Source organism: Helianthus annuus, chromosome 8 (assembly GCF_002127325.2).
Source record: "Helianthus annuus cultivar XRQ/B chromosome 8, HanXRQr2.0-SUNRISE, whole genome shotgun sequence".
NCBI classification, from domain to species: Eukaryota; Viridiplantae; Streptophyta; class Magnoliopsida; order Asterales; family Asteraceae; genus Helianthus; species Helianthus annuus.
The window spans coordinates 9,969,513-9,992,192 of record NC_035440.2 but is presented as its reverse complement, the minus strand read 5'-3'; the positions used below and the strand labels follow the sequence as shown (position 1 = coordinate 9,992,192).

Sequence of the window (22,680 nt, the reverse complement as noted above, 5' to 3'; positions counted from 1 at the left end):
AAGTTCATCCATTTTTTCTGTTAACGAGAAGGGCAATTCAGTCATTTTATATCTAATTCTGTTAACTAGAAGGGCAATTGGGCAATTTGGCCATATAAAATGACCGAATTTCCCTTCTCGTTAACAGAAAAAAATCGATGACGTTAATGCAGTGGACTAAAATGGCAACGCTGAAACCTTTTTTGACCCACATACGAAAAATAAAACTTTTGAACTAGATGGTTAAAATGACCCAAACCAACATTTAACTCTTCAAATATATTACAAATAGGTTTCCAGTAGCTTTCGGTTTACCTTGACTCAATTATGCGTTTATTATTTGTCTGATTTTCAATTTATAAATTAACATGTTATGTCTGATTTTCATTTTTTGATTTTTTTTCTATAACAAAATCAAATAAGATAACAACAATAATTAACTCGTGTATCTCTAAATATTCAAAAAAATGCAAAAGCTTTAATACAATAATTAACTCGTATATCTCTAGATATTCCAAAAATTGCAAAATCTTTAATAAAAATAATAAAATCAAATAAAAAACGATATGTGTAATATGTCAATAATATGGCTTCACATTGTTATATCTTCTCTTGAGCATTCTTCCTCAAATAGTCTCTCCCTTGCCTTTGTTGCCTACACCATCAACCACCCTCATCAGAAACCCATAATCACAATGTCGACTCATTTAATTTGGCTTATACTAAACTATAACATCTCATTAAATTTGTTTTAACATTTAACACAATCTATTCATTAAGTAGTTTGGGAAAAGAAGTATGTCTACAAGACACACTGTGGGTCCTTAAAATATATATTTGACCATCTGATTTTTTTTTCATTTTTGTGTCCGTTAAACCCACGAACACCCCCCCCCCCCCATACCTGAAGGTTGTGTTTTATTTCTTCCTTGGAAGGAAAATGAAAAGGTAATACCTGTTTTTCATAATCCGTACAAAACGTAACAACTGAAAGTAGAATAACTTGAATGATGACGCCAACTAGTATTCCGATCCACAAGCCCTCTCCTCTTAGTGAGGTGTAGAACCCTAAAAAAGCACCAACCGGGATGCCGACAAAATAAAAGGCAGCAAGATTCACATACGCCCCTAAATGTTGCCATCCCACACCCCTTGCAATACCTATTTCATCAACAACAACCAGACAACCTTTATGTATTGAACGTCTCTCTATAGTGTGTTCGCGTTCAGTAAAACACAACAAAATTTAAAAAAAAAATAATAAAAAAATTCAAGGAGGTATATTACCTGAAAAGTTTCCTTGTAAACTATCCATTATGATGTTTACACATAGAAGAGGGGTGATTTTTGTCACATAATCAACAACTTCTTTTTCATTTGTGAAAATGTACCCAAAAATGTGCCTATTGAAAAATACAATCATGCTGACTATACTTGTCTCGACAACTGCAAGGATCATGATGGCGTTAACTGCCACACGCGCTCCTCTTGGATTTCCCGCTCCAAGTTCATTCGAGACTCTTGTGCTACAAAAAATAAAACGTACCACAATCGCCAGTATCAGGGCCGGCTCTGAGGATTCGTGTACCATGTTCGAGCTCGAAAAAACGTGCCCTTAGGCCTTAACGAAATTGGGTATTGGGCTCACTAAAGGTCTAAACCTAATGCTAATGGGCTAATAACTAATCTAAACCATAAAAATAGTTTTGTCAGTGGGCCTATGTTAGTGTTTGTATAGATACGAGTTAACTCTAACTCGCGCGTTGCGGCGGGTTGTTGATAATGAATGTTTTAGCATCACTATATTAGATGCGAAAATTCATAAGGTTATTTAAGACGTTCTTTTATTTTGTTGCTTTATCACCCCTGATTGGAAACAAATCATGAGACAACTTTGATCACATGCATGTTTGTGTTTCGATCAATTGTACGTTACTATTCGCAACTCTCTTTTAAGTAAATCTATATCAAAACGTATAAAAAATAAGCACAACGCAACAACATACTCAAATTTTTATAAACATCATATTTTAAAAGTTATAAGAGAAAAACAACCAAAAAAAATTTGTATAGTGATAAAATGATAAAAAATAAAATAAATAAACATATATTTGTTTATCACTCCACGGTTATTAATATATATAGACAATATTAAGTTTAAAATATTTAAATTTACCATTTCTTTGAAATTAAGTGTAACAAATAAAAAAGAAAGTTAAGAACATAAAAAAAGTAACACGAAAACAAATATATTATATATCGTAAGAATATTGTAAGATGCAAAATGGGATTTGAGGATTTCGCTGGAGAAAAATAAAAGCATGAAGCGGTACGATATTACGACTCGCGTGTCGGTTTAGTTGATTTTTTTTTCTAAACGTTGGGACGGTTACTTTCTGGCCGGAGATAATATAAGTTTTTTTTATATAACCGTCTCATGAATGTTTGCGTTTAAACAATATTTATGTAATCCTCTTTTCATTAAACAATATTTAGATGCAATACTCTTTTTCTTTAACTCATGCATTTCTTGCATTTGATACTTAAGAATTTAACGATTATTGTCTATACATGATCCGTATCTTTAAGATGCTGCGTGTTTTTGTTATCAGTGTGAACCATTCATGACATACCACTTCAGGCGGTTTTACGCATTAGAGTCACGTCTTTTAATAGACCACTTTAATAATAAAAGGAAACAACGCATCCTTTCGGTAAAAAGTACATATTTTATTGTTAAAGGGTGTGTCGATTGGTAAATTTTTAAAGGGTGTGTCGATTAGTAAATTTTATATTAAAAGTTGTGATATTTGAAGAGGTGTGATGCATTTAAATGTGGTTTGAGGGGTTGTCTTTTTGAAGAGGTATGATCCAAATTATTGTGTCTTTAATTACTTCTTATATTTTGAAAAGGTATGATCCAAATTATTGTGTCTTAATTACTTCTTATATGTATATAGTTTGAAAGGTTGTGACTTTTTGAAAATGTGTGATCTAAATCATGGTGTCTTAAGTTACCATATATATGGGTTGTGACTTTTTGTAAGGGTATGATGCATATAAAAGTAGTTTGAAGGGTTGTGACTTTTTGAAGATGTATGATCCAAACCATCATACCTTAATATACCTTAATATGTAGTTTGAAGGGTTGTGACTTTTTGAAATGGTGTTATCCAAACCATCATACCTTAAGTTACTTTTTGTAGGGTTATATAATACCCTGTTAAAAAAAATTTACATATACATATCGTGTTTTTTTTTATAAATAACATGCCCTTTGAAATATCGGGCCCTGACCGGTTTTATAAAAATACGGTATTGGTTTGTATATTTTCGGAAAATTTAGAGAGATAAAGAGATATTGCATTTTGAACAAACCTTAGAGCAGCAGCAAATCCGTATGTGATTGCATAGAGTGTATCAATAGTATTGAGACTGTTCAATAAATTCACAAATCCAAATTATTATTGATATCTGTTTCAAAACATAGGAGCATTTTATAGTTTTACATATTAATGGTCACAAATGATACCATACCAAATGGAAAGAACTGAGGTTTCAAGCTCCGGATTAGGCAGAAGCCCAGAAAGCAATACGAGTAACTCGAAAGACCACCATTCGAGACTACAAAAGTTACAAATTCACACAAACATTAATCACTGTTTAATAATTTTTAGAGTAAATTACAAAAATCGCCCTTTATGTATGTCACTTATTGCAAATTGTTTCCTTTGTCTTCAATAATTACAGAAAACGTAGTCAATGTTTGCAAACCCTTGCAAGTTATATCCTTTAGCCCTAATTCAGTTAATTTTTGTGGTTAAATATGACCAAATGGACCCCACATGAGGGTATTTTTGTGGTTAAATCTGACCAAATGGACCCTGCATGAGAGTAAAATGACCAAAATACCCTCATGTGGGGTCCATTTGGTCAGATAACATAAAATTAACTGAGTTAGGGCTAAAGGACATAACTTGCAAGGGTTTGCAAACATCGAGTACGTTTTCTGTAATTAGTGAAGACAAAGGACACAGTTTGCAATAAGTGACATACATAAAGGACGATTTTTGTAATTTACTTTTTTTAACATGGCTGATTAATTTGATTTAATGAGATGGGATGAACTGGTAAACGAGTTACCAAATCATGACAGCTGACGGGATAGCAAAGCTGAAGAACTGTTTCATCCCATGAAACACTTCAACCGAGATTGGAGAATGCGTTTTCGCACACAAAGGGGAGTACTTCATGTACAACAAGAGGAAAACAGTGTTTGACCACAAGGCAACCCCCATTGACACTGCTGCTCCAATGTTTCCCAATCCAGTTTTATACACAAGGGCCCAACAAAGAATAATGTGTATGCATAAAGCAACTAATGAGCTGGCAAGCATGGGTATAAGCATGCTTTGCATTTGGAAATATCTAACAAGTGGTTGAAGAATTGCATAAGCAAAAAGTGCAGGAATGAGGTAGGTGAGATAATTCCCAGCTTCATGTGAAATCAATGGGCTTTGGCCCAATAAAATGAGTAATGATTCTGTGTATCTCCAAAGGATTGCAAGAGGAATGCAAACAATTAAAAGTGAGAAAATAGCGGTGTAAGTCAGAGTTCCAACTTTTGTGTATTGTTGAGCTCCGTAAGCCTGTCCACATAAAGTTTCTAGTGCACTAGACATTCCCGACTGTCAAAAATTAAAAAAAAAAAATATTTATATTCAACAAAACAATTCTATATATTTATGTAAATAATTATTTTCGCAAAGTACCCTTCTTACAAACTTAGAAAGGGTTCACATTCTAAAAAATATTTCCCTTTCACATGCATGGGGTAGGTTGTGCGTTAATACTAGGGGTGTTTATGGTCTGATTTTAACGATTTATAGGTCAAAGCGTGAGCCAGACTGTTAATAATAATTTTGGATTATCGAAAACCATAAATGAATCGTTGAAAATAGAACCGAACCATTACAATAACTATCTTTTAACACATCTTTTCATCTAACTCGATGTAATTTTTGGTTTTCGATAATCCAAAATTATTATTAACAGTGTGGCTCACGTTTTGACCTATAAATCGTAACCGTTGAAAATTAAAACCGGACCAGTACAATAACTATCTTTTAACACATCTTTTCATCTAACTCGATGTAGAATAAGTCGATTTGGAGGGGCTTAGATTGTGGGCTGCGTTTGCATTTCAGTAATAGGCTCACTTCTATTATTTTTAAACATAGTAAAAAGTAAAAACTATGAAATACAAATAGTTGAAGTTTTACTAAAAGCATAGAAATATAAAATATTTAAAAATATATTTTATATATATATATATTTAACTTTTCAGCCGTTAAAAGAAATTAACTTTTCAGTTCTGTATAAACTCCAAAAGTTTAGAAAAAAAACTACCACAAAACATACCAATGACCGGTTTTGATGGTTTCACGGTCCAGAACCAAACCGTGAATACCGCTACTTTATCCATAATAAAAATAGAGGACATACGAGTAAGCTGAAACCCGTGACGATGGAGATGGAGATGGCAATGGAGGTGCTAGAGAGAGAAAGTTCGCCGACATGACCGACCATCATGACGGAGATAACCTGCAACAAGTACTGTGACAGAGTTACCGCCGTCATCGGGCCCGCAATAAGTCCTAGTTTCTTCATCTCCTCCACCAAGACGTGCCATGTTATTGTTAATCTGTTATCATTTGGCTTCAGGATCAATCCTTCTTCCATATCTATGCAGCAAATAGAAAGAGTTAAAATGGTAGGAGAGTTTGTTGTTATCCTTCTTTTATGAGGTGTGAGTATGGGGGCATTTATGTAATTTCACATTAGTTCAAAACTTCAAATAGACATGGGTTCGACAAGAATTGTCCAGAAATCGAAACATTGACCCACAGACGTAGATTATAACATCAATAAATTATTTTTTAGGAAACTGCAATTTTACATCCTGAGGTTATGGATCATTAGCATGTCTACCCCCCTAACGAAATAATTGCAATTTTACCCCCCACTGTTCACTGTTATGTCGCAACATTACCCCCTGTTAACAGATTCTGTCAAGTCAACGTTTGTTTTGACTGTTATAATGTGTGAAAAGTCGTTTTTGCCCTTGCCTTATTAAAATTATATAAAAAATCAAGAACCAACACAAAATAAAAATTCTTCATCATCATCATCAGTTCAATCCAAACCCAGATCAGTTCATTCTTCATCATCATCATCAGCAGTTCAATCGTTTAATCGTTGTGTGCTTCTTCATCTTCATATTCAAACGTTTTTGCCAGATCAGTTCATTCATCATCATCATCATCATTCCAAACCCAGATCATCATCAGCCGCAGCAGTAGCAGTCCAAACCCAGATCAGTTCATTCATCATCATCATCATCATCATCATCATCATTCCAAACCCAGATCAGTTCATTTACGTTTGAAAGAAGCACACAAGTTCAACATCATCAGCAGCAGCAACAAATCCAGATCCACAACACAAATCACAAAATCAACGAAACAAGTTTATCATCATCAACACAAATCACAAATCCAGATCCACAACACCGTCTGATTCGTCGCCGCTGAGTTGAATGAGATGCAACGCCGCCTGCATCTCCGGCCTTGACCACCGCCACCATCAACTCCACCACCACCGCCTTCTCCTCTTCTGACCAACGCCACCATCAACTCAGCCACCACCTCCTTCCCCTTTCTCACCACTGCCACCATCAACTCAGCCACCACCTCTTTCCTATTCCAAATGTCACACCCCGATTTCCACGTGTCTCACCGGTGGGCCCGGTGGGGGATTATCGTGACGTAGTTGGCAACATTATAGTCAAACCACACAATATATGAATGCACAGCGGAAGCATAAAGATAATTATAATTCAACCATTGATTGTAATATCGAATGTATCACAAATAGTCGAATGTATCTACAGGGGATCAAAATAATAAAAAGTATTGTTCAACAGACAAGGCTTGCGAGACTCTTTAAGATGCTAAGGAGCTATAGCCAGCCGATTACGTTTAGTACCTGCATTTAATCTTTATGGGAAAATACGTCAGTTTACACTGGTAAATACATTCAACCGACACTTTTGTAAAATGTTTATTAAAATTGATTTGAATGCACAAGGCACAAACTCTTTTATAACTTGGGATAATTTATAATTAAATCTTGTAAAGAATTACATGTTACTATGCGTTCGGTCGCCCGAGTCGTGTCGGGTTAAAGTTTAATAGACACACCACATAGTGTAAAATCATGGCGGGTAACCAACGGCTACACTTTTATAGTTATGGACATAATGCCGGGTTGTAACACCTCGAATTTTTGTGTCCAATGATGTGTTAACACGTGTCATTTGTTTACACGTGGCATCTACAATAAATAAAGGACTAATTTTGACAAACCTTGAAAGTATATAAATTCGAGGGTTATAAATGTCAACAAGGGTAAATATACTGTATAGTACCCCTAAATAATGCTTGAACCTTCAAACGAATAAATCATAGATCGTGCGGAAGCGAAACGCGGGAGAAAGTGAGAGATTACGAGCTACAGGGGTTAACTGTGTCAACATGTTTAATATTACCTCTGAGTGACCCTTTAACGTTCCCAAGGCTTCGTAACAGTATTATACGCTCACTAGAATATACTATATAAATTCCGCGAAGTTCCGTCTTAAAACGAGAGAGTTATACTCGAATTCGTATGAGAAGGGTTAAAAGCGTCAATAATGAAAGTTAAGGCTTTCTGAATAATTAATAAACTAACCGGGGACTTAACAACGCGGGTAAATAACACGAGGCCCCTATCGGTAAATAATCGAGGGCCAAACCGCAAAGTTACCCCTTCAAACCCGAAAGGTCAGGTAAATCATTACGAAAGATTTCGTTATTAATTACCAGGATTTCGTAATCATTTCAAAAGATTTTAAAAATCTGAAAAACAGGCCCCACGCGACCCGCATTGCATTTGTGGTTAAGTTGAGGCGGGCCGCGAGCCTCCTCTTTTACTCGCCTGATATTTAAATCCCAGGCGGCCCGCATTAGAAACGCATGGAACTCCCATGCGGGCCGCATTAGACGCCCAGATGCAGAATGCTTGTAACTACTTGCCTTTTGGAGCATTTGAATGACCAAACATCAATCAATGAGGCATGGGTGCCCCCTACTCGACCCATACACCTTAGGGACACCTGCCCATGATCCATGATCAAATGTAGGCTGAGTTGTGATGATCTTGAGGTCCTTTGAGCACTATAAATAGCAATGTTGAGGTTACAACATTCACACAACTCAAACACTTCCATCTGATCATTCCAAGAGCTCCCTAGCATTCTCTTCTGTTCCATAATCAAGATACAACTTCTGTAAGTCGTTCATAACCATTTTGGTCATACATTTCCATAGTTTTAGCTTAGAAACTCAACCGTCGTAACTAACGGTTGTCATTACAATAACTTGCAAATGGTTCAGTCTTATGACGGATCAAAAGTAGTTTTAAGTAGGTAATTATGTGGGTAATAAACCTCTAAAAGGGTTCCCCCTGATCACCACTCTAACTATGACAAATATCGAGTCAAACGTGCGGTTAAAAAGTCAACAGAAAGCTATTTTAGCGATTTATGCATAATCTGTAATGTAAATGTTATGAAACCTGTTTTGACACTTATAAAACATGATAATAAGTATATAAACTTGTTTGCGCTCGTTTGAATCGACCATTTGCTATATTGAACCGGTTCGGAGCCGTATGTCGCAAAAGTTTGACTTTTGCTTTGACTTCAGTTCTGACCCGTTTTAGTGAGGTATAAATATACCTTAGGACTCTCTTAGGACCAGGTCACATGTCGGTATAAACCTCTGTGATCGGTTCATGAGTTATCCGAGTCTTTTGCGCATTTCCGTCATTCGCCTAAAAGTTGACCGTAACGGCCTTTATAAAATAAAACGAGTATTTCGGACACGTGAACGGACCATAACCTTGCTTATTTAATTATAAGCATGTCCTTAAAGTTTCACGTCAATCCGAGGTCTAGAATGAGAGTTATGCTAAAAAGCGCAATTAAAATAAACTTTTGTAATAAACGGCGCAATTAGCATAACACCTATCTAAACCAAGACATCGTCACCAAAACTTTTACCCACTGTATTAAAATAATATTTTGGGAATTTTAAATATTTTTAATAATTTTTACCTCGCTCATAACCTGCGGTTATGGCTACGGTTCGGCAAATACCGAATATGCCCTTTTCGGCCAAAACATGAGTTCTACAAGGTCTTTTGACCCGATTCCAGTTGCTACTGGTTTTAAATAATAAATAAAGTATTTTAAGCTTTATAAGCTATTCGGGAAACTCAGATTTCCTGTAGAACTCGAAAAAGCTCTTTAAAAGTCTTTAAAATGACCGAAAAGCCCCTACGGGGCATAATATTAACTTAAACTCGTTACGGGCGTCACGGAAGGTATCCTACTGATACCACAACCTATTTAAGGCATATTGACTTAGGAAATAAGCGTACGACTCTCATGGTTAACCGTTTCGCCTATTGCGCGCACGGTTCAGCTTATGAAACTAGTTTTCATAAATTAGCCGATACGGGTCAAATTATATTATTTGAACCCCAAAATCCAGAGTGTGAACCATTAACCCATATAAAACAAGTCTCTGAACTTGTTGGGTCAGAATCACACTCCATTCTCGGTTTTCGCCTTTTCGCGCGATTAAACCATATCTATATATATTGGAACCAACCGGTCTAGGCTACGGCCATTATAACGACTCGTTAGGATTCTAAGAGGTTAATTAAAACCTTCGTTCCAGATTAGGAGCCCCAGTAAAAGCTATCGGTGATTTAATCCAATTAAGGAAATATACTTGCAAAGGTAAATACTTTAACTTATTTCCCCTATATGGGCTTGGGTTACGATATATTAATACCGCTTGATTGAGCATTGTATTCTTCCATCGCTTAGGTGGTTAAATTAAATAATATGATCGGCTCATTTAAACAGTTTTGTATCTTATAAGCCTTTGGGGGGTTTAATGACCGTTGTCCCGGATATCCTTGGCATCATTTTACGAAATGGCCACGACCATCGACATCCCGGTGTAGGCGTACACCCGGTATAAAGTGTCGACATTAAATTAAAAGACGTAGCCGTTGGTTTTTATACTACGGTTTTACGCAAACGTGGTGTGTCTATAAATCTTTAACCCGGCACGACCCGGGCTACTGAACGCATAAAAGAACATGTAAAACGTTCACAAGATATTATTATAATTTTCCCAAGTTATAAAAGAGTTTGTGCCTTGTGCATTCAAATCAATTTTAATAAACATTTTCAAATGTGTCAGTTGAATGTATTTACTAGTGTAAACTGACGTATTTTCCCCAAAAAGATTAAGTGCAGGTGCTAGACGAAATTGGCTGGTATTAGCTGCCTAAGCATCACGAATAGTCTCGCAAACTCGATGCCGTATCTGAATGAACAATATTTATTTATTTTGATCCGTTGTGGATACATTCGACTTCTGTAATACATTTGATATTACAATCAGAGGTTGAAATATATTTATTTATCTTTAAGCTTCCGCTGTGCATTATATAATTGTGTGGTTTGACTATATTGTTGCCAACATCGTCACGGTAATCCCCCACCGGGCCCACCGGTGAGACACGTGGAAATCGGGGTGTGACAGGTTGGTATCAGAGCCAACATTGAGTGAATTAAACACTATCCTATTGTGTTTAATCTCAATGACACAATTGCACATACTTGAGTCTAGACAAGAACTTAGGACAAATTCGGATTGTTATTCCAATTTTGTCTTTTCTTTTATTATTATTGGAATTTAAAGTTTTATAAAGCAGGAAAATGCCACCTGTTATATTCCGAGGAAGAGGAAGGGGAAGAAGAGGTAGAGGAGAAGTCGTGACACATCACGATAATGAAGCTGGACCATCTGGTACAAGACATCCTTCGATGACACGGAGCGAAGAGCCACAACGACGAAGAGATCTCTACGAACCCGCGAGGCATTCCACCTCGCACAGCTCGACGCCATCCTACCGGCACTCCTTTGGGCCAAACTCAGAGAATGATCCCAACAACCCACAACCTTCCTTCATACCTCTACAACGTTCAGTATCGACCCGGAATTATGACGACCCTACTCCATACTACATAGGTCAGTTTAATCCGGCTGACTACATACAGGAACCTTCAGGTTTTGTTCCACTAGGGCCACAAGACCACTTTTCTGAAGATCCCATGGAGGAAGATGAGGATCCTACTGAACCAGCGCGTGGTACGCCCACGCATCCGATAGAAGTCTCTGATGGGTCATCCTTCCATGGAACGCCCTATCAAGGACCTGACAGTTTCCAAGCGATGTTTGACCGACATGAGTGGTACTACACGCCACCTCAACAGACATCTCAACAACCGAGACATCCACAGGATCCCTCTGAGGATTCACGCTTTGAGGCAGTTACGCCACCACCTCCGCCACCGGCGCAACCAGTAATACCTGATCCGCCAAGGCGTAGGAGGACAAATGCTCGTATGTCTACACGAGGAGGAGGGGGTATTCACTTCAGCACTCCACGACATTCTAGTAGTAGCCACTATCCGCCACTACAAGAAGAAGGACCTTCAAGTCCTATACAGGAGGCGAACTCCGCACCAGCTGCACAAAATTCGCCACCATTTGGGTATGACCAACCCATACCTGCTTACACGGGACCAACGGCTTACAATCCGTTCGAACCGTCACAAGCACAATACAACTACGGCTATGAGCGCGACCCATATGTGGTGTCGGCAAGATATAATGCGCGCTACCCTGACGGAGCACATGGAAACATGGGACCACCGGACTACTCAGCTCATGGGTATCCAATACCTCCCAGACCTCCAGTTCCGCATCAAGCGCCACAACCACGTTTCTCTCCTCCTGAACAGGAAGAAATACTCCATCGACTAGATCGTGTGGAGAGAGAGTTCGAAGAAGAGAAAAAGAGCCACCGAGGATTTCTCAAAGGCTTGGCGAACCTACTAAAGGGCAAAAAGAAGAAACGTGACCATTAGCCCTTAATAGTTGTACGAATGTAATTTCTACTTTGAAATAAGTCCCTGTGTGGACAACTTATTGTATTTCAGTCCCTACGTGGACTTACCTTTTAGTCCTTGCATGGACACCTATCTTGTATTAGTCCCTGCGTGGACTTATCACTTATTTTAAACCTCTATGGAGGTATGTACTATTTGAAAGACCCGTTTAGGGCAGTATGTAACTGTATTTGAGATTTTGGAATGTATGTTATGAGTTTTGTTTTAATATATATAAAAATAAATCAAAACCATTACTTTTATATTAATCTGCCTAAATAAAGAATCTTAAAAGGTGAAACCTAGCTTGGTGTCTTTTAAGATCCAGTCAAGATGGTACGACCTAATTGAAAAGATTCTGATTCCCTGTTAACCTCTGTACGCATGTTAACAATCATGGCAGATGTGATTCGTTAAAATCACGCACGTCATTCTTATACAATAATCCTTTGAGGATTTCAAAACCCAACTAAATGATTTATAAATCGTGGGTTAAATCACCAATGAAGGTGATCAATATTATTAAAACATCCATTAGTGATGTAATGCCTACGGGCCAGTATTATTAAAACATCCATTAGTGATGTAATGCCTACGGGCCAATATTATTAAAACATCCATTAGTGATGTAGTGCCTACGGGCCAATCTTATTAAAACATCCGTTAGTGATGTAGTGCCTACGGGCCAATACTATTAAAACATCCATTAGTGATGTAGTGCCTACGGGCCAATATTATTAAAAACATCCATTAGTGATGTAGTGCCTACGGGCCAACCTTATTAAAACATCCATTAGAGATGTAGTGCCTACGGGCCAACCATATTAAAACATCCATTAGAGGTGTAGTGCCCATGGGCCGTATTAATTGTCTTATAACGACAAAAAGCAGTGGTGGTCTATGACTCCCTGTCAGAAAGAGATAAAAGAACTACGGTTCAATTCTCTATGCCTTTGATTCTCTGAAATCTCGGCTAATATTATAAAACATCATCATGATTAGGCTTTATGCCGCCAATACTATTTATATAGCTGAAATAGGATATATTCAAATCCTAATATTTAATGAAATAATAAGTTAACCAAATATGGTCTCTGTACCATGGTTGACAAATTGTCATAAAAGACAATTATATAATAATCTCCTGAATAAAATTTTGTTATCTTTTGTAACAGATTCAAGTTACAATGGCGGATCCTAACGGAGAGAATAGCCATACTAATGAAGATGACTACGACAATACGCCAGTGCAATTGACAGGCGCACAACTGAAGGCTCTGATTGACAATGCTGTTCAGGCAGCTCTTGATCGTCAATATACTGAGTCCCAAGGCAGAACCGTGTCAAAACCACCCTCTAAACCAAAGACACACTCCAAACCACCCTCTGAACCCAAGAAAGATGACGACAAACACTCGTCCACTGAGAACAGCGTTCATCGCGATAGAGAATATACTGATGCATCAAATGCTAAGGGTTGCACTTACAAATACTTTGTATCTTGTAAGCCCTGGGAATTTACAGGGGAGAAAGGTGCTGTTGACTGTATCACCTGGCTAGATGAGATGGACACTATTGTGGACATCAGCGGGTGTGCAGCGAGGGATGTGGTGAAGTATGTGTCCCAGTCTTTTAAGGGCGAGGCCCTGGCATGGTGGAGGGCGTTGGTGCAGGCATCTGGTAAGTCTGCTTTGTACAAGATGACATGGGAGGAATTTATTACTCTCATTAAAGAAAACTACTGCCCTCAGCACGAGGTTGAGAAGATAGAGGCTGATTTTGTCTCACTGGTGATGACGAACCTGGACTGCCAGGCGTATTTGACGAGTTTCAATACCATGTCTCGTCTAGTTCCATACCTTGTGACACTAGAACCCAGAAGAATCGCCCGTTTCATTAGGGGATTAGAGCCTGCAATAAAGGCTAGCGTAAAGGCTTCTCGGCCGACGACCTTCAGGTCAGTTACTGACCTCTCCTTGTCTCTAACTTTAGACGCTGTCCGTCTGAGGACACTAAGGAACAAGGAGGCTGAGAAGAGAAAACGTGAGGATGATACCTCACGAAGATCAGGGAAGAAGCACCGTGGAAGCGGTGAAGGCAAAAGAGGGTCGGAGGCAAAGAAGGATGGGCAAGCTGGTGAAAGGCCCAACTGCAAGATATGCAAGAAACCCCACTCTGGGAAATGCAGATTTGCATCGAACTCACAGTCGCAATCAAAGACTCCTTCCTGTGGACTATGCAAGTCCAAGGATCATAAGACTGTGGAGTGCAAGAAAATAAAGGATGCAACCTGCTATGGTTGTAATGAAAAAGGGCACATCAAGAGTAACTGCCCCAAGTATGCCAAGAAGGCGGAAGAGACAAAGAAGTCAAATGCGAGAGTTTTTCGCATGGATGCAAAGGAAGCGGTCCAGAACGACAACGTGCTTACAGGTACTTTTCTCGTAAATAATATATTTGCAAGAGTACTATTCGATTCTGGCGCTGATAAATCCTTTGTAGACCAGAAATTTTGCCAACTACTAAATATGCCTATCAAAACCCTTGATGCGAAATACGAAGTAGAGTTAGCAGACGGCACGATAGAAACCGTCTCAACTGTTCTAGAAGGATGTGAAATGTCCATTAGGAACCATTCTTTTCCTTTATCTCTACTTCCCTTCAAATTAGCGGGTTTTGACATTGTGCTAGGCATGGACTGGTTATCCCATAATCAGGCCCAAATCATTTGCGGCAAGAGGCATATAGTGCTAAAGACTCCGAGTGGTGAATCGCTTACCATTCGAGGAGATACGCAGTACGGATTGCCCGAAGACGTATCTATGCTGAAAGCTTCAAGGTGTTTGAACAGAGGCTGCGTAATTTACATGGCTCAGGTGATAATTGAAGAACCAAAGCCGAAGATCGAGGATCTTCCCGTCATTTCTGAATACCCCGAGGTTTTTCCCGAAGAACTACCTGGTTTGCCACCAGATAGACAAGTGGAGTTCAGAATAGACATCATTCCTGGAGCGGCTCCGATAGCAAGAGCACCTTACAGATTAGCTCCGACGGAAATGAAAGAACTGAGGACCCAGTTGGATGAACTACTGGCGAAAGGTTTTATCAGACCTAGTTCATCTCCCTGGGGAGCTCCTGTCCTGTTTGTAAAGAAGAAGGACGGATCAATGCGGTTGTGCATTGATTACCGTGAGCTGAACAAAGTTACCATAAAGAATAGATATCCTTTACCAAGGATCGATGATCTGTTCGATCAGCTGCAAGGAGCGAGCTACTTCTCAAAGATCGACTTAAGGTCGGGCTATCATCAACTAAGGGTCAGAGATGAAGATGTACATAAGACAGCATTTAGGACTCGCTATGGTCATTACGAGTTCCTAGTGATGCCTTTTGGGCTCACAAATGCACCGGCTGCGTTCATGGATCTCATGAATCGCGTTTGCAAGCCGTACTTGGACAAATTCGTCATAGTCTTCATCGACGATATCCTTATCTATTCCAAGAATCAAGCTGACCACGAGAAGCACCTCCGTTGCATTCTCGAATTACTACAGCGTGAGAAACTCTACGCCAAATTCTCGAAATGTGAATTCTGGCTACGAGAGGTTCAATTTTTAGGGCACGTTGTGAGTGAGCGTGGTATCCAAGTGGATCCCGCTAAGGTAGAGGCAGTCATGAACTGGCAAGAGCCAAAGACGCCTACCGAAATCCGTAGCTTCCTGGGGTTAGCAGGATACTACCGGAGATTTATTGAAAATTTTTCGAGGATTGCTGCGCCCTTGACTTCCCTAACCAAGAAGAAAGAAAAGTTTATTTGGGGCCCAAAGCAGCAAGAGTCCTTCGAAATACTGAAGCAAAAGCTAAGCAACGCACCTGTGTTGACATTACCGGAAGGTACAGATGAATTCGTAGTTTACTGCGATGCATCACACACAGGCATGGGGTGTGTGCTTATGCAGAAGGGCAAGGTGATTGCCTATGCTTCAAGGCAATTAAAGGTGCATGAAAAGAATTACACCACCCATGATTTGGAGTTGGGTGCCGTTGTATTTGCACTAAAGTTGTGGAGGCACTACCTTTATGGCATTAAATTTGTGATTTATTCTGATCACAAAAGCCTCCAGCACCTGTTCAACCAGAAAGAGTTGAACATGAGGCAACGCCGTTGGATGGAGACCCTGAATGACTATGATTGCGAGATCAGGTACCATCCCGGCAAGGCGAATGTAGTCGCTGATGCCTTGAGCAGGAAAGAAAGGGTAAAACCCATTCGAATCAATGCCAAGAGCATTGAAGTCAAGAACAATCTAATTGAAAGGATATTAGCTGCACAGCAAGAGGTTGTGTTGGAAGCTAATTATCCTAATGAAAAGCTGGGAGTAACTGAGGAGCAGTTGACTCTTAGCAAGGATGGAATCCTTAGATTGAACGGACGTATATGGGTTCCGATTTATGGAGGACTACGAGATGTTGTTCTCCAGGAAGCCCATAGTTCCAAATACTCAGTTCATCCTGGTGCTGATAAGATGTACCAAGACTTAAAGGCAAATTATTGGTGGATAGGCTTGAAAAAGTATGTAGCCGCCCACGTAGCAAAGTGCTTGACTTGTGCTCAAGTCAAAGCCGAGCACCAAAAGCCGTCTGGCTTGCTACAACAGCCTGAACTTCCCGAGTGGAAGTGGGAATGCGTAACTATGGACTTCATAACCAAGTTACCCAAAACCAGGAAAGGAAACGATACAATATGGGTCATAGTCGATAGGCTGACTAAATCAGCTCATTTTCTACCCACCAAGGAGACGTATAGCTCCGATATGTTAGCCCAACTTTATGTTGAAAAGATTGTAGCCTTACACGGCATACCTGTGTCTATTATCTCCGACAGGGATACTAGATACACATCTCACTTCTGGAAAAGTTTCCAGCAATCTTTGGGCACGCGTTTAAACTTTAGTACGGCTTACCATCCACAGACGGACGGTCAAAGTGAGCGTACTATCCAAACGCTAGAAGACATGCTTCGTGCATGTGCGATCGATTTAGGTGGTAACTGGGATAAAAACCTACCCCTGATCGAATTTTCCTACAATAATAGCTACCACACCAGCATAAAGGCTGCGCCTTTTGAGGCATTATATGGTAGGAAATGTAGATCGCCTGTTTGTTGGGCGGAAGTAGGAGAGGTCCAATTATCAGGACCAGAGATTGTTTTCCAGACAACGGACAAGATTGTCCAGATCCGGGAACGTCTCAAGGCTGCCCGCGATAGGCAGAAGAGCTACGCTGATCCAAAGCGGAAGGATTTTCACTTCGAAGTGGGTGAAAAGATATTACTTAAGGTGTCACCCTGGAAGGGAGTGATGCGTTTCGGCAAGAAAGGCAAATTGAGTCCGAGATACATAGGACCTTTTGAGGTCATTGAACGAGTCGGGTCAGTCGCCTATAAGTTGAACTTGCCTGAAGAGCTCAATGGAATTCACAATGTGTTCCACATCTGCAATCTCAAAAAGTGCTTCGCCGATGAATCATTGGTGATTCCACACACAGATGTGCATATAGATGAGAGCTTAAAATTTATAGAAAAACCTTTGTCGATTGAAGATCGACAGGTGAAAAAGCTTCGCAGAAAGCACGTACCGATTGTAAAAGTCAAATGGGATGCTCGTAGAGGTCCTGAATATACGTGGGAAGTCGAAGCTACAATAAAAGAAAAGTACCCCTATTTATTTGAGTAAATCTCGGGTCGAGATTTATTTTAAGGGGGTGAGGATGTAACACCTCGAATTTTTGTGTCCAATGATGTGTTAACACGTGTCATTTGTTTACACGTGGCATCTACAATAAATAAAGGACTAATTTTGACAAACCTTGAAAGTATATAAATTCGAGGGTTATAAATGTCAACAAGGGTAAATATACTGTATAGTACCCCTAAATAATGCTTGAACCTTCAAACGAATAAATCATAGATCGTGCGGAAGCGAAACGCGGGAGAAAGTGAGAGATTACGAGCTACAGGGGTTAACTGTGTCAACATGTTTAATATTACCTCTGAGTGACCCTTTAACATTCCCAAGGCTTCGTAACAGTATTATACGCTCACTAGAATATACTATATAAATTTCGCGAAGTTCCGTCTTAAAACGAGAGAGTTATACTCGAATTCGTATGAGAAGGGTTAAAAGCGTCAATAATGAAAGTTAAGGCTTTCTGAATAATTAATAAACTAACCGGGGACTTAACAACGTGGGTAAATAACACGAGGCCCCTATCGGTAAATAACCGAGGGCCAAACCGCAAAGTTACCCCTTCAAACCCGAAAGGTCAGGTAAATCATTACGAAAGATTTCGTTATTAATTACCAGGATTTCGTAATCATTTCAAAAGATTTTAAAAATCTGAAAAACAGGCCCCACGCGACCCGCATTGCATTTGTGGTTAAGTTGAGGCGGGCCGCGAGCCTCCTCTTTTACTCGCCTGATATTTAAATCCCAGGCGGCCCGCATTAGAAACGCATGGAACTCCCATGCGGGCCGCATTAGACGCCCAGATGCAGAATGCTTGTAACTACTTGCCTTTTGGAGCATTTGAATGACCAAACATCAATCAATGAGGCATGGGTGCCCCCTACTCGACCCATACACCTTAGGGACACCTGCCCATGATCCATGATCAAATGTAGGCTGAGTTGTGATGATCATGAGGTCCTTTGAGCACTATAAATAGCAATGTTGAGGTGACAACATTCACACAACTCAAACACTTCCATCTGATCATTCCAAGAGCTCCCTAGCATTCTCTTCTGTTCCATAATCAAGATACAACTTCTGTAAGTCGTTCATAACCATTTTGGTCATACATTTCCATAGTTTTAGCTTAGAAACTCAACCGTCGTAACTAACGGTTGTCATTACAATAACTTGCAAATGGTTCAGTCTTATGACGGATCAAAAGTAGTTTTAAGTAGGTAATTATGTGGGTAATAAACCTCTAAAAGGGTTCCCCCTGATCACCAATCTAACTATGACAAATATCGAGTCAAACGTGCGGTTAAAAAGTCAACAGAAAGCTATTTTAGCGATTTATGCATAATCTGTAATGTAAATGTTATGAAACCTGTTTTGACACTTATAAAACATGATAATAAGTATATAAACTTGTTTGCGCTCGTTTGAATCGACCATTTGCTATATTGAACCGGTTCGGAGCCGTATGTCGCAAAAGTTTGACTTTTGCTTTGACTTCAGTTCTGACCCGTTTTAGTGAGGTATAAATATACCTTAGGACTCTCTTAGGACCAGGTCACATGTCGGTATAAACCTCTGTGATCGGTTCATGAGTTATCCGAGTCTTTTGCGCATTTCCGTCATTCGCCTAAAAGTTGACCGTAACGGCCTTTATAAAATAAAACGAGTATTTCGGACATGTGAATGGACCAGAACCTTGCTTATTTAATTATAAGCATGTCCTTAAAGTTTCACGTCAATCCGAGGTCTAGAATGAGAGTTATGCTAAAAAGCGCAATTAAAATAAACTTTTGTAATAAACGGCGCAATTAGCATAACACCTATCTAAACCAAGATTTCGTCACCAAAACTTTTACCCACTGTATTAAAATAATATTTTGGGAATTTTAAAGATTTTTAATAATTTTTACCTCGTTCATAACCTGCGGTTATGGCTACGGTTCGGTAAATACCGAATATGCCCTTTTCGGCCAAAACATGAGTTCTACAAGGTCTTTTGACCCGATTCCAGTTGCTACTGGTTTTAAATAATAAATAAAGTATTTTAAGCTTTATAAGCTGTTCGGGAAACTCAGATTTCCTGTAGAACTCGAAAAAGCTCTTTAAAAGTCTTTAAAATGACCGAAAAGCCCCTACGGGGCATAATATTAACTTAAACTCGTTACGGGCGTCACGGAAGGTATCCTACTGATACCACAACCTATTTAAGGCATATTGACTTAGGAAATAAGCGTACGACTCTCATGGTTAACCGTTTCGCCTATTGCGCGCACGGTTCAGCTTATGAAACTAGTTTTCATAAATTAGCCGATACGGGTCAAATTATATTATTTGAACCCCAAAATCCAGAGTGTGAACCATTAACCCATATAAAACAAGTCTCTGAACTTGTTGGGTCAGAATCACACTCCATTCTCGGTTTTTGCCTTTTCGCGCGATTAAACCATATATATATATATCGGAACCAACCGATCTAGGCTACGGCCATTATAACGACTCGTTAGGATTCTAAGAGATTAATTAAAACCTTCGTTCCAGATTAGGAGCCCCAGTAAAAGCTATCGGTGATTTAATCCAATTAAGGAAATATACTTGCAAAGGTAAATACTTTAACTTATTTCCCCTATATGGGCTTGGGTTACGGTATATTAATACCGCTTGATTGAGCATTGTATTCTTCCATCGCTTAGGTGGTTAAATTAAATAATATGATCGGCTCATTTAAACAGTTTTGTATCTTATAAGCCTTTGGGGGGTTTAATGACCGTTGTCCCGGATATCCTTGGCATCATTTTACGAAATGGCCACGACCATCGACATCCCGGTGTAGGCGTACACCCGGTATAAAGTGTCGACATTAAATTAAAAGACGTAGCCGTTGGTTTTTATACTACGGTTTTACGCAAACGTGGTGTGTCTATAAATCTTTAACCCGGCACGACCCGGGCTACTGAACGCATAAAAGAACATGTAAAACGTTCACAAGATATTATTATAATTTTCCCAAGTTATAAAAGAGTTTGTGCCTTGTGCATTCAAATCAATTTTAATAAACATTTTCAAATGTGTCAGTTGAATGTATTTACCAGTGTAAACTGACGTATTTTCCCCAAAAAGATTAAGTGCAGGTGCTAGACGAAATTGGCTGGTATTAGCTGCCTAAGCATCACGAATAGTCTCGCAAACTCGATGCCGTATCTGAATGAACAATATTTATTTATTTTGATCCGCTGTGGATACATTCGACTTCTGTAATACATTTGATATTACAATCAGAGGTTGAAATATATTTATTTATCTTTAAGCTTCCGCTGTGCATTATATAATTGTGTGGTTTGACTATATTGTTGCCAACATCGTCACGGTAATCCCCCACCGGGCCCACCGGTGAGACACGTGGAAATCGGGGTGTGACACGGGTGTACGCCTACACCGGGATGTCAAGGTCGTGGCCATTCATAAATGCTGCCAAGGATATCCGGGACATGGTCATTAAGCCCCCAAAGGCGTTAAGCCAACAAAACAAGTTTTTAAACGGGTCACATTGATAATACCCAACTACTAATGAGTTGGGGTCAATTGCCCGACCAAGCGGTATTTTAGATACCGTACCCCAAGCCCGTATAACGGAAAATAAGTTAAAGTATTTACCTTTGCAAGTATAATCCTTAATTAAATAAAACACAGATAGCTTTTACTGGTCTCCTATTCTGGAATGAAGGTTTAAAATAACCTATTAGAATCCTAACGGGTCTTTATATTTGCCGTAGCTTAGACCGGTCGGTTTCAAAGGACAGTTACGGTTTAATCGCGTGAAAGGCGAAAACCGTGAATGGAGTGTGATTTTGACCCAACAAGTTTGAAGACTTGTTTGATATGGGTATAATAATCATACTCTGGATTTTGGGGTCAAAACAATATGGTTTGACCCGTATCGGCTAATTTATGTAAACTAGTTACATATGCCGTACCGTGCGCGCAAAAGGCGCAACGGGTAACCGTAAGAGTCCTACACTGTTTTCCTAAGTCAATATGCCTTAAAGAGGTTGTGGTATCAGTAGGATACCTTCCATAATGCCCGTAACGAGTTTAAATTCATTTAATGCCCCGTAGGGGTATTTTGGTCTTTTTAAAGATTATAAAGGAGGTTTTAGAGTTCTACAGGAAATCTGAGTTTCCCGAACAGTTTATAAAGTCTAAAATACTTTATTTATTATTTAAAATTAGTAGCAACTGGAATCGGGTCAAAAGACCTTGTAGAACTCGAGTTATGGCCAAAAAGGTTATATTCGGTATTTACCGAACCGTTGCCATAACCGCAGGTTATGAGCAGGTTAAAAATAATTAAAAATCTTTAAAAATCCCAAAATATTATATTACATTAGTGAGTAAAAGGTTTGGTGTCGAAATCCGGGTTTAGATAGGCGTTATGCTAATTGCGCTATTTAATTAATAAAGTTTCGCAATTTGCGCTATTTAGCATAACTCCTATTCTGGACCTCGGATTGATATGAAATTTTAGGGACATGCTTAGAAATCAGTAACCAAGGTTATGATTCGTTCACGTGTCCGAAATTCTCGTTTTAAATTAAAAAGGGCGTTACGGTCAACTTTTAAGCATCTAACGGAAATGTGTAAAAGACTCGGACAAACAACGAACCGGTCACAGAGGTTAATACCATCATGTAACCTAGTCCTAAGAGAGTCCTAAGGCATATCTAAATCAAACTTTAACGGGTCAGAACTGAAGTCAATGCAAAAGTCAAAGCTTTTGCGACTTTCGGCTCCGAACCGGGTCAAAACAGAAAATGGTCGGAT

At 39.2% G+C, this 22,680-nt stretch overlaps 1 protein-coding gene across 1 annotated transcript; it reads right to left on the bottom strand.

Moving 5' to 3' along the window:
- Positions 1-515: 515 nt before the first annotated feature.
- LOC110872009 (protein DETOXIFICATION 12-like) lies at positions 516-5,816 on the bottom strand. The gene is made up of 7 exons (XM_022120770.2): positions 5,485-5,816; positions 4,123-4,667; positions 3,517-3,603; positions 3,358-3,414; positions 1,267-1,505; positions 935-1,140; positions 516-634 (listed from the first exon to the last, which is right to left on the bottom strand). Exons 1-7 carry the CDS (start codon positions 5,719-5,721, stop codon positions 572-574), a joined length of 1,434 nt encoding a protein of 477 aa, XP_021976462.1. The 5' UTR covers positions 5,722-5,816; the 3' UTR covers positions 516-571.
- Positions 5,817-22,680: the final 16,864 nt, after the last annotated feature.